The sequence below is a fragment of the Ahaetulla prasina genome, chromosome 2 (assembly GCF_028640845.1).
Source record: "Ahaetulla prasina isolate Xishuangbanna chromosome 2, ASM2864084v1, whole genome shotgun sequence".
NCBI lineage: Eukaryota > Metazoa > Chordata > Lepidosauria > Squamata > Colubridae > Ahaetulla > Ahaetulla prasina.
Window position 1 is genome coordinate 174502199 of NC_080540.1, and position 12233 is coordinate 174514431.

At 40.6% G+C, this 12233-nt stretch overlaps 1 protein-coding gene across 1 annotated transcript; it reads right to left on the reverse strand.

The window, feature by feature from the left end:
- Positions 1-182: 182 nt before the first annotated feature.
- Positions 183-5033, reverse strand: LOC131190207 (chemokine-like protein TAFA-1). The gene is made up of 3 exons (XM_058167341.1): positions 2189-5033; positions 1546-1686; positions 183-584 (listed from the first exon to the last, which is right to left on the reverse strand). Exons 1-3 carry the CDS (start codon positions 2334-2336, stop codon positions 361-363), a joined length of 513 nt encoding a protein of 170 aa, XP_058023324.1. The 5' UTR covers positions 2337-5033; the 3' UTR covers positions 183-360.
- Between the last annotated feature and the right edge of the window lie 7200 nt (positions 5034-12233).

The following is a 12233-nucleotide window of genomic DNA, read 5'->3' on the forward strand; positions in this document are numbered from 1 at the left end:
TTAAAAATCATTTGAACCAACTTGCTCTACTGTTTCCCCAAAAGAATAGGGATAAATCTTCCTTCTGTTAGTGAAAGGTCTTTGATTTCATGTCCTTTAACAAAGAGCAACACTATCTTCTGCAAAGTCACAGTGCATCCAGCAATATGATGGTTTGTCCTCTCCACTGGACAAAAGGTTTGCATGCCCACTAGCATTCATCATGAAGTTGATGATAATTACAGTATTTGAAATCTGTCATGCCTTCTTCAGAGATGGGTTTTCCATTATAACAGACTTCATTTCCTGGGATGGATCTGAAAAACAAGTCAAAATAAATGGTTAAATGGAAATTAAATCTCCAGTATTTGTACAATGGGCTTAAAAAGAAAGGAACAAAATCTTTACAATCCTCAAGACTAGATACACATTTGAGATACGGTAAAAGAAGTGGCTTGTCAGGGTTGTGAGAGACCTTACCTTGGTAGTTTTAACACGGTTTCCTAATGAGCACATCCAGCCTGAGTTGTCAGGTAATGCTTTGCACTCCTCTTCAGCCTGGCAGGGCTGCATATCACACCACCACTTTCCTGTCACAATGGAGGCTATAGAATAGAGGGAGACGCTTGTTACCATCCCTCCTTAAAGCATGAATTTTGCTGACATTGGTAACTCGTTCACTATGGCAATTCAGTAGGTTTGTGGTCAAGATGGACTGCCTCTAGTCCAGTGTTGGTGAACCTTTTCAGCACCAAGTGCTGAAACGGGTGCACGTGCACATGTGCAGGGGAGTGCCAGAAACCAGAAGAGCAACTCTCCAGCGCCCACATGCACAGGAACACCAGAAACTGGAAGAGCAGTTCCCCAGCACACACAGTTTCCAGCATGTGCATGCGTGCTGGTCACATGGTCTTCTGGTTTCCGGCACGCATGCGCACACAAAGACCAGCTGGCATGCTGGAAACCGGAACTTCAGCTTCCTTGCGTCCACATGTGTGCCAGGGAGCTGCTCTTTTGGTTTCCGGCACTCCTGCACATAGCGCTGGAACTCGGAAGAGCAACAGGCAACGGCTGGCATGCCCGGAGAGATGGCTCTGTGTGCCACTTCGGCATCAAGAGGTTATAGACCAGGGACAAATGGGACTTTCTGAATTCCATGCTAACTAACTAACTTGTCTTGGTCCTCTTTGAATCAAGTATCCTGCTTTATCATGGCAGTCTTTGCATAATAAATACTATTTGAGGAGTTTTAATACCACCATAACCACTACTTACATCTGGCCTCAAAGAGCCATTATATGGAACACACATACAGTCCTTTAATAAAAGAGGCTACAACTATCAAGCCCTTCAATCAGCTTTTCTTGAGTTTACACGCTAAGCCATCCTCATCCTCACCTATATTTGTTTATGCCCATTTCCTGGGGGGTTTTCCTCTTTATTTTAGATCCACGTTTTAATCTCTTCCCAGGATTCTTATTGCTTAGATTCTTGGTCCTTATATCCCCTTGGGTTTTTCTGCCACTTGGGGTTAGGAGAAAGAAAGACCTGGCTCCTAGTACTTACTATCCACACAAGAAGGTTTGCCGCGGGTTGTGCCAGCTACTTTGCCTTGGAGACAGGAGCATTGGATAGTTTGGGACCGTTCTTCAATATGGTTGCGGTTGCAGCAGCGTTTGACAGCAATCACTTTGCAGGTGCCCCCATCTGTGGTGGGGAGCAATTGAGAGGGAAGATAGGAGGAAGCAGGACTGAGGATTTTTGTCTGCTGCACCTTTTTTTTTTCTAGCACAGAAGATTCTAATCTGGTGTCAACTTCACATGCTCACGTACTTTATCTCCTGTCATGTGACAAAACTAATCCAATTGGAATGCATCTGGATGATAGTTACTTGAAGTTGTTTTTTGCATTGTCAAATTTGCTGTCCTTTGGATGGAGTTGCTGTGTCCTGTGGTGCTTAGGGATTACTATGCCTATTTGGAAGACTCTCACGTCTCGCACTTTAAGAACTGAAGTATACAATAATTCTATTTGTGCATAAAAACAATTGGGGGGGTGTGTGCTCAAACAGTGATGTTAACAGAAAAAGCACAAACTATTATCCAGTCAGATAACTTGGGAAAAGACAGTAGGCCCTAAGTTTCCAAAATGAAATACTTTTTACTTGGATACTCAACCCTCCCCTTTCCCAGAACAGAAAGAACTCACTGATCACTGGGATTTGATCTACTGTTGTCTGGTACCAATATTGATCAGGATGATGTTGACTCTGAATGGGAAACTCTTGAGCAAAGGTGCCTGGCCGCATGAGAATGATGGAAACCATTAGGAATGCTGGAAAGGGGTGACACATCATGATAGAGCTGCAAAAGAAGGATGAGATTGCATAGCGAAAGGAAAATGGAATCCTATTTTACCTGGTACTTCTTACTTAATCTTAGCTTTGGCAAAGTTACCATGGTGAGGAGAACAGTTGCATCATAACCATCTGGGACTACTTTTCCAAGAGAGGGGACATATTAAAATGCATCCATTTCCATATTAAAATGGAACAGCCTGAAGAAAGTTTCTTTCACTTATGCTTAGAAGGGGTGTAATTCCTGACGTACTGTTATAATTTGTTTTGAAGTTGTGAATTGGCTTTTCAGAAAACTTGGCTGCTGAGTCTCGTTTCATGATCTTGACTTATGAAGTGCATGACCACATAGGCTCAAGCTGACAGAAAAGAAAGGGATTAAAAAAAACAAAAACCATAGTGATAATTTTATGATACCTATGTGCTTCTCTTCAGGAAAGACTCCCCAGATCTTTGGAAGGCCTTTTCTCAATGTGAATTCTTACAGAGTTGTGTCTTCAAAAAGAAAGAAAAAGAAAGGAAAAAACCCACAAAAGTATTGAGCAAGTGTTACCAGTACATTATTGAAAGTGCATACATGCCTATTAAAAATATTGTTAATTGTGAAAGTATACCATGCATCTACAAAACAGCATGTGCTAATTAGATGGGATTGTGTGTATTTGATTACCTACACCACTTTAAAATGCAAAGTGAAACAAAGCTAGGATTCACTTTTCCAGAATTCTGTATTTGTTAGGACTAATATTAATCTTCTGTTATTGTTTATTTGGCATATTCCCAATTTGTCCCAAGCAAAATACATTTTACATTGCTTGGCTTTCACACTTTCGGCAGGTATGCTAACATACACTTTGCAGCCCAGGACTGATCAGGAATAACTTGAAGACTATCTTACTCTGTTTTCTGTACTGCAAGTTCAGGAAGGTATTTATTACCTTGGACCAACCTTACTGACCTGAATGGGCACCTTATTTCTGAATCGGCACTTGAGCAGGTTCAATCAGTAGCAACACTTGTTTCAAAGGAGTTTGTTGTTTGTCGAGCCTAGAGGAAAGAGAGCAGGATCAACTCGGAAAACTAAAGCAACCTAACTAGAATAACAGTCGAGTAATGTTTATTGTCAGCAAGAGAAACTGAGATACCTTCATGTGTTGATTTTTACAAAGACAAAGTACAGGTAGTCTTTGACTTCCAAACAATTGAGCCCAAAATTTATGTCGCTTAGTGAGACATTCGTTAAGTGAGTGTTGCCCCATTTTATGACTTTTCTTGCCACATTTGTTAAGTGAATTGCTGCAGTTGCTGAAATAGTAACATGGTTGTTAAGTGAATCTGGTTTCCTCATTGATTTGTGCTTGTCAGAAAGTTGCAAAAGGTGAACACATGACCCTGGAACACTGTAATTGTCATAAATGTGAGTCAGTTGTGAAACATCACATGACCATGGGGGATGCTTTAAGGATCAGAAGTGTGAAAAACGGTCATAGATCATTTTTTTCATTGTCATAACTTTGAACAATCAATAAGTCTGTATGATTTGTTGGTGAAGAGTTTGGATCATTTTGTGATGTTCTATGGGGCAATGTTAATGTATTCATTCATTCTGTGGTATGATTGGGGAAGTTTTCTTTCTTCAGCATATCTATAAACCTTGTGCTTTGGGGATTTTCCATTAGAAAAGTGATATCTGGTAGTATAGAATCAGAATAACTTGGAATTATTAAGAGAGATGGCTCTCCAGTTTGTCTAGAATTCTCTTCTGGTCTACATGATTAATTCCCAGTTTTTCAGCAGGCATCCTATGGTTGAAGGAAATTGTCCTGTGCATTAATGTTACTTCAAATTAGTTTCCATAAGTTGACCTGCAAACGTAGAAGTCTGATCTAAGCACATGGTTACTCATAATGTAGAGAAGCCATTTTCCCAGCTGGATGACCTGAGCTATTTCCTGAAGAAGCAACAAGGAAGCATGTTTTCTGTTGGCTCCTCCCCTATTATCCTACTGGGGGTGGGGTTCATTCCACACACTCTTGGCCTTCCAGAAGAGCACAAGTAAGTGATGCTGAGAAAGCACCTTGAGAAGGAATAAGAGATGTTGAAGAAAATAGTTCAACCTCATCTAGAACACAACAAAATTTGTATACAGGGATCATGGCTAGCATTGATAATGCAAGAGATCTTGAGTCAATAGTAAACATTCAATTTAATGTATCAACACTGTGCCTCTGCTGTAAAAAAAGGGGGCAATAGAGTGTTATGAATAATAAGATCGATTATAATGTCCTTATATAAATTGTGTGACAGTATCTGGAATATTGTGTGCGTTTCTGATTGCCACACCTCAAAAAGGATACAGTGGAGCTGGAGAAGGTTCAGAGGAGGGCAACTAGGATGATCAAGGGACAGGAGCCTTTATGAATAAAGGCGAAATGTTTGGAGGATTTTTAATCTAGAAAGAAAGCAAATGTGAGGGGACATGACAGAGGTGTAGAAAACTATACATGGTATGAATAAAGTGAAAAAGGAGAAACAATTTCCCTCTTCCCAAAATACTAGAAGCAGAGATCACCCAATGAAATTTGAATCCTGAAAAATCCAGCGATGCATATAATAGTATCTAAGATAGGGATATAAATTCCAGTCTAATAATTCTATATTGATTAGATCCAGCCCAAGTGATTCCTGATTATTTCACAAGCGAAGGCTGCTTACAGAAAGCATGTCTTCTCATTTGATCAAGCCAAATGGTTTAACTATGAAAATAATAGTTAGATTAAGGTGGCAAGACTGGTATATGGTGTAATATAACAATTAAGTCAGTTGATTCCTCCATAAAACAGTCTTTAGTAGGAGAGGATGATGTTATACTTGGTTCCTAGAACCACAGATGACACAGTATTAAATCTAACCCATAAAAACATTTGTGTAAAATGGGATTAAGATAAATATATAAAATTTTCTAAATAACAGTCCCTGTAAATAAGAATAATGTCTATGCTGCTTTTATTGCAATGGTACTTTCTTGTACCCTTGGAGCAAGAATTGAACTGGGAGGTCACTGCTTCTTTTCCCAAGGAAAAAACAGTGGGGGGACAGCTTCTCTCACAGTGTATTTTAAATTAGTATCTTAATTAGTAAATTCTCAAACCGGCCTATATAGAGAAAATACTTGTTTCCAGAGACAAGAGTGTTTAACACAAGAATTGCAGCTCACATAATCTATCTCTCATAAATTTCTATAAGCTTCTATAGTCTCTGTGCTATACAGTAAAAGACTAAAAAGATACTACATATGGGTTGTATTATTTAGAATGCCAAAATAGAAAAGATATTGATTAATTAGTGACTTCAAGTATACTTGAAGCACTTGAAGTCATGCTTATGCACTCATAACATCTAATCAAATGGAAGTGCAATAAATTGTGCAATATTTTGTTTAAGAACTTTTCAAGGAAGAGCTCATTGAACATCTTGTGCAAATGAAATCAAAGTCCTGGATTTGTTACTCCTGTGGGGATTGAAATGTGCCAGTGACATATTTTATACCAAAGAGTTCAAAATGTGTTTCTCCTGCTGCTGGGAACTAACTCCTAACTTGGGAGTTTTGTCCCACTGCATTGAGAAAATCCAAGATTCATTCTGAATTTTTCAATCCATCAAAATACTCTGCCATAGCGCTTTCTATGAATACCACCCCATCCCCCCCCATGTTAGATGGGTTCAAATGCAGAAAGGGACAGAAATACAGAATAAACAATTTATTATGTAACAGGCAAGTGATAAAAGCTACAGACTTAGTTCAAGTGGGATTCTTTTACTGTTTATGTAAGGAGCAATGATAAATGCAAATTTTATTGTGCTTGGAAATTTGAGACATTTTTAAAATGACTAGTTCTTCCCATAAAATATTGACGTAGTTTATTATTTGCCACTCCCATAAATCATTACCTACCATACTACAACATTAGCTGAATAAACTTTTAATAGTCACCCAGGCCCCATTCTCATTTCTTACCTGTGATCCTGTCCTTGGTGCTGAAGTGTTCTCACCTCTCTGTCCCAGCCATGGCAGCAGGGTCTAGGGAGCCTGGAAGCATCCTCTTCTTTGTTCGTATTAATTCTCTTTTTTTGGAAAAGATGGGGGGAAATGTTCCGAGTGCTGGAACCAAAGTCACTATTCTGGCAGCTTTGATCTGCCCTGATCATAACCTTACAATCTAGAAACTCACTGCTCTCTCAGCCAGATTTGGTGCCAGAACCAAAAGTTCTGGCTGCCAGCCCTCCTTCTGTAACCCAGCAGATGTCTCAGTATCTGTGCAAGATTTTGAGCCTGCTTTGCTTTGACTGATATACGTATACGCAGGTGTCTGTGTAGGAGAGCTCCAGACGGCCTCTTTTGTGCTTTTCTCCTTTATGCTTTCTGGTCAGAGCCCTCCTGCTACATCCCACACAATGGTACCTCCTCCGGAGTTTGTTTCTGACACCACTCTTGCTGGGATATGAGCCAGCTTTGATGGTCTCTCTTTGCCTTCACTGCTTCTCACTTTGGGATGAAGTGTTAAAAAAAAGTTGGAGCCACAGAGGATGCATCTAGAGTTTTTCTTTGATGAAAGGAAAGAAAAAGAAAGAAAGAAAGAAAGAGAGGAAGGAAGGAAAGGTCATGCCTATTTTGCTGCCCTAGGATTGGTGACACAGATTTTATTGCTGTTCTTCTAAAATAAGGAGAAGTATGTTTTATTTTAAAGCAGGGGTCTCCAACCTTGGCAACTTTAAGACTTGTGGACTTCAACTCCCAGAGTTCCTCAGCCGGGTTGAAGTCCACAAGTCTTAAAGCTGCCAAGGTTGGAGACCCCTGTTTTAAAGCATATTCTTTGATTTGCAAAAGAGTATGTTTTGTATGAAAATTGCACAGGAATAAGGTGTGGTTATACTGTGGTAGATATTAATCTCTAGCTGAAATTTCCAATATTTCAGTGCCATTATCTCTTAATTTCCCCATCCTGGGACTATGTGGCCAGTACCAGCATATTTTCTTCTTATTCCTTTTCAATCTTAGCCACCCATCCCAATTTGCAGATCCAAAAGACAATTACCATATCTATGATTAAGATTGCAGAGATTAATGGCGGAGAGTGATGGATCCTAGTGAATCCCATTGTTTTCTTTTTTCCAGGACTAATTCCATCTTTAGACACAGATGGTAACTGAGATGGAGGTTGACAGATTGAATTACAGTTTATCCTTTCCACCCTTCTCTTCCTCAACCTCATTCTGCATTGATGATAAATTTCTCCACAGTTAAACACCATCTTCAATAATATGCAGTAGAAATCGTAATTGTCAACGTAAGCTCTGGTGTCAATTGAAAATGAGGGTGTGAGGAGTGAAATGTGATAAAATGTCCTCCTAGACAAATGTAGGTTTGCTACTGACCCAGTATCACTGAAGATGGTGAGAATAATGACAAAGTGTGCATGTTGGTGTAATACACAGTTTATTAATGAGGCCAGATATGAATAGACTCTTAACTGTTCAGTTGTTTGATGGGGGTTTTATGATAACTACCTTATACTGCCGCGATGGTGAACCTATGGCATGCGTGCCACAGGTGGCACATAGAGCCCTCTGTGCGGGCACACCAGCCATCGCCCCAGCCCAGCTTCACCACACGTGTGCTTGCCTCTTGCCGGCCAGCTGGTCTTTGGGTCTCTGTCATGCATGCACGTGGGGTGGGGCACATGCGGGGGACACGCATGTAGGTGCACGGGGGAGAGGCGCTGGCACAGGTTGGTGCAGGTTGGTGCAGGCTTTCCAAGCCCAAAACGGTGGGGGGGGGCTCGTGTGGCACCTCTGTGCCCTGTTTTGGCTTCCAGGTTGGTACAGGTGGCTTTCCAGGCTCAAAGTGGGGTGCGGGAGTGCTTGGAAAGCTGCCTGCACCAACCTGGAAGCCAAAATGGGGTGGGAGGGCAGGGTGCATGTGAGGTGGGCGGGGCGCATGTGGGGGGAGATGGGCACGCATGCACAGGGAACGCATGTGCAGGATGCATGTGCAGGGGCGCTCACATTTCATTTTGGGGGTTCGGGCACCACTTTGGACACTCAGTACCAAAAAAGTTAACCATCACTGTTATACTGTATTGAAAGTAGAACTTTGCTACTGTAGCAACCAGTAGTAGACTAGCACTGGGATTTCAAAAAGCCCATAGGGGTAAACTGGCTTGCCTGGAATGTAAGCTATATTTTTTCCACTGACATGGCTTTTATTATTATTATTTTTTAAGTGCATTACATTATTAAATGAACATTGTTTTCTTGGGCATATCCAGATTACGTTTTCATTAAGAATAGGAAAGATGAAAATTTCATCTCTAAATACAGTTGTTGTTAGTTGCAAACTCATGTCCGACCCATTGCGACCCCATGGACAACGTTCCTCCAGGCCTTCCTGTTCTCTACCATCCTCTGGAGTCCATTTAAGCTCACACTTCAGTGACTCCATCCAGCCACCTCATTCTCTGTCGTCCCTTTCTTCTTTTGCCCTCAATTGTTCCATTGGTCTGAAAAAACTAAAATGCATTTTAACAGAAATAAATGCAAAAGACTTCACTTAGGAAACAGGTAAGAGATGGGGATACTTGTCTTTCCTAATACTGCTCTTAGTATTTGATAAGAAACTATATACAAATCAGCAGTGCATTGTGGCTACTAAAAAGGCAAATACAATTTTAGACTGCCTCAAAAGAAATATACTTTTCAAATTATGGAAGCAATAGTTTCACTACATAGGTTAGTCAGTCCCCAACCTCAAGTATTCTTCCTAACAGTAACAATTGTTCCATGGAGAAACCAATGGCCTTGAGAGAAAATGAAACTGGATGCGTCTTAAGAGAGATCGATAGAGATATTATATTTGGGGTACTTGCACTGGGCAAGGACTTTGCCTGGATTACATAATTGACTTTCTAGCTCTATTATTATGCTTCTATATACTGATTTACTGTTACTATACTCTGAATTGATTTGCCTTGGTAAAGGTCGTATGAAAGGGGATGGAGGGTGGAAATGTATTTGGTCGGTTCACCTGAATCTCTTAATAAATTTTAATATCGCAATACCCTTTCTCATCCATACTTTGGGATGGGACTAGGTGATGAATAGAGAGCTAGTCTGTGGTTGTGGTTAAGGCCTCAGGCTGGAAACTAAAAGATTGTGGGTTCTAGTCCCATCTTAGGCACAAAGTCATTTTGGGGGGACCTTGGGCCAGTTCTTCTTTCTCAACCCTAGGAAGCTGAGGCCTCTAGGAAGGGCAAACATTTCAGAAATATTGCCAAGAAATTTGCAGGGACTTCTTCAGAATTGCCAGGAGTAAACACTGACTGAAAGACACAAACACACACTAAGTGATGTAGAAAGATGAGGTCGGAATATACCTCAGATAATTCCACCACCATAATCTTTGCCATGGTGAATTGAGATGCCTCAAGATTTCATCCTGTTCCCCATGATATCCAACATTTAAATCCCTCAAAGAAACATATTGAAGTTTTATCAATATAAAGATTCCAGTAATGCAGTTGAAATTGGTCTGCTATGTGAGGGCAATGTTGAGATGGGTGAGATCTAAGAAACTGAAGCTTAAAGTGGGACAATGTAAAAATATTACAAGTTTGGAAATCAAAGCTGAAAAGTGGATTACATTTGATTTTGGAAGGAATCATATTTTGCCACGGAGTTACAAGCATGTACCTTGGAAATATTCCTTAAACTTTTTATTGTTAGTTTTTTTTAAAAAAAATAACAGGTTTTGTGGCCTGACAAAGTTTGAAAGCCCCTGTTCTATAGGGTTTCCAACACTGTCCTTCTGCAAGACATAGGCCTGGCTAGGTGGTTCAGTGGCTAAGACACTGAGCTTGTTGATTAGAAAGGTCGGCAGTTTGGCGGTTCAAATCCCTAGTACAGGTCTCCTACGTGAGCAGGGGGTTGGACTAGATGACCTCCAAGGTCCCTTCCAACTCTGTTACTGTTACCTGGTAAACATCTTCAGTCAATCAGGTTGTGATACCTGTCTTTAGAACTGGAATTCTGCATAGCTGTAACGGCAGCAGGTGGCAAGCGAAGCATTTTCAGTGATCTTGGATTTCAGACAAGGAAAAAAAAAAAAGAAGAAGCAGCAATTTTCCCCATGGTGAAAATGACAATCTACCCTTTTACTGGCAGTGAATGGTGGGAAGCCAGCAAGACCAGACTTGTAATTCAGCAACATCTGAATGGGCATCTTTAGGAAGGGGAAGTCCTATTCATGAGTGTAAATCCATTAAAGGGTGATCATATTTATTAGGATCAGCTACATAAAGAGTGGGACCTAAGTCTTCCAGGATTTTTGTTCAATTTAAATGGGGGGAAATAGAAAAGTTCCCAAATGAATGACTACTTTTTTAATTATGTTCTAATTCTTTTCCTTCAATACTCGTTTTGTCTTCTATACTACCCAAACTTCTGGAGAACTCAAAAGCTGTCATGCACAAACTTCTTTCGCAGCGCTTTGCTTTCAGAAAGGGGACCTTCAGGAACCGTTGGAGTCAGGTTGCTGGGCAACGCGGTCCTGTCTCTATAAACCGCAGCAAAATCCCTGCTTGGCGAAGAGGTAAATTGAAAAATCCCAGTCGTAGAGCCATCATTTCCGGTTCCAATTAGAGTCCTCCAAGCTTGAAGCAAGGGTGGCGAAAGTACGCAGCCAACTTAAATATTTGTTCAACACACCTTTCTGTGGCAGTGACTTCATCACGTGGGGCGAATTGCAGTTTATCGATCACAGTTCGACATCCTCTTACAGCCTTAAGGCGTGAGAACCTTTTATTTATATCAAAAGTGTAACGTTAGATATTATACTATCTTTATTCCGAGGAGTCAAAATAGATTAACCTTAAGCAATAAGCCCACACCAACACTATATTGGAAGAAATGTCCATCTGGGTTCAGTTCCAAGTCTTTCTGGGGCTATTAATAAAGGTGGGGGCTGCTTTCCAAGAGCACGTTTCTCCTTTTCTCACCCAGGGAGGTATAATATTCTGCCTTTTTAATATTTACTAGAATATTCATTCTTCTAGGAGAGGAGTGGGTCCTACAACTGATTAATGGAGATGTGTAAATTACACTCCTGTTTTTAATAACATAATCGGCACAGAATGGGCGAAGCCTCTTTGCTCTCTGCAGCAGAGCTCCTTTATGCTGGAGATGGGCGTTTTAGAAACATGAAATATAAACATAGAGTTTGGCCTATATGCCAAATGAAACCATGAACAGATCTTTGCGATCTTAATACTCCTCTCTTCTAAGGGATGTTTTTGAACCTTTCACTAGGACAGCCTGAGTTTCTAGCAGAACAGAAAACTCGGTTTTTCCATAACCTGCAGGATTTGTTTACCTGAAATATGTAAATAAATATGGCTTTGTTTGGTGATTTTTTTTAAAAGCAGAGGTTTTTAAAAAAACTTGGCCAAATAAGAGCTTAGAACTCTACTAGAATACAAAAGAGAACACAAAGTGGCAGCAGAAAGGAGTGAGTGTTGTGGGGTCCTAAGGGTCCTAGGGCAGTGTTGGAAACTTTAACATATGTGAACTTCAATTCTCAGAATTTTGCATGATAGCTGGGGAATTCTGAGAGTTTAAGTGAAAATATCTTTTACACACAGACACTCACTCACTCACTCTCTCTCACTCTCTTTAGAAAAGGCTCATATGTGAAGTTAGACTACTACTTTTCATAGAGCAGTGTGGACTTCAACTCCCAGAATCCCCCAGGCAGCATGGAATTGTGGGAGTTGAAGTCCACCCATCTTAAAGTTGCTGAGGTTGAGAAGCCCTGCAACTGAGAACCTGAACTCTCGTGGAAAT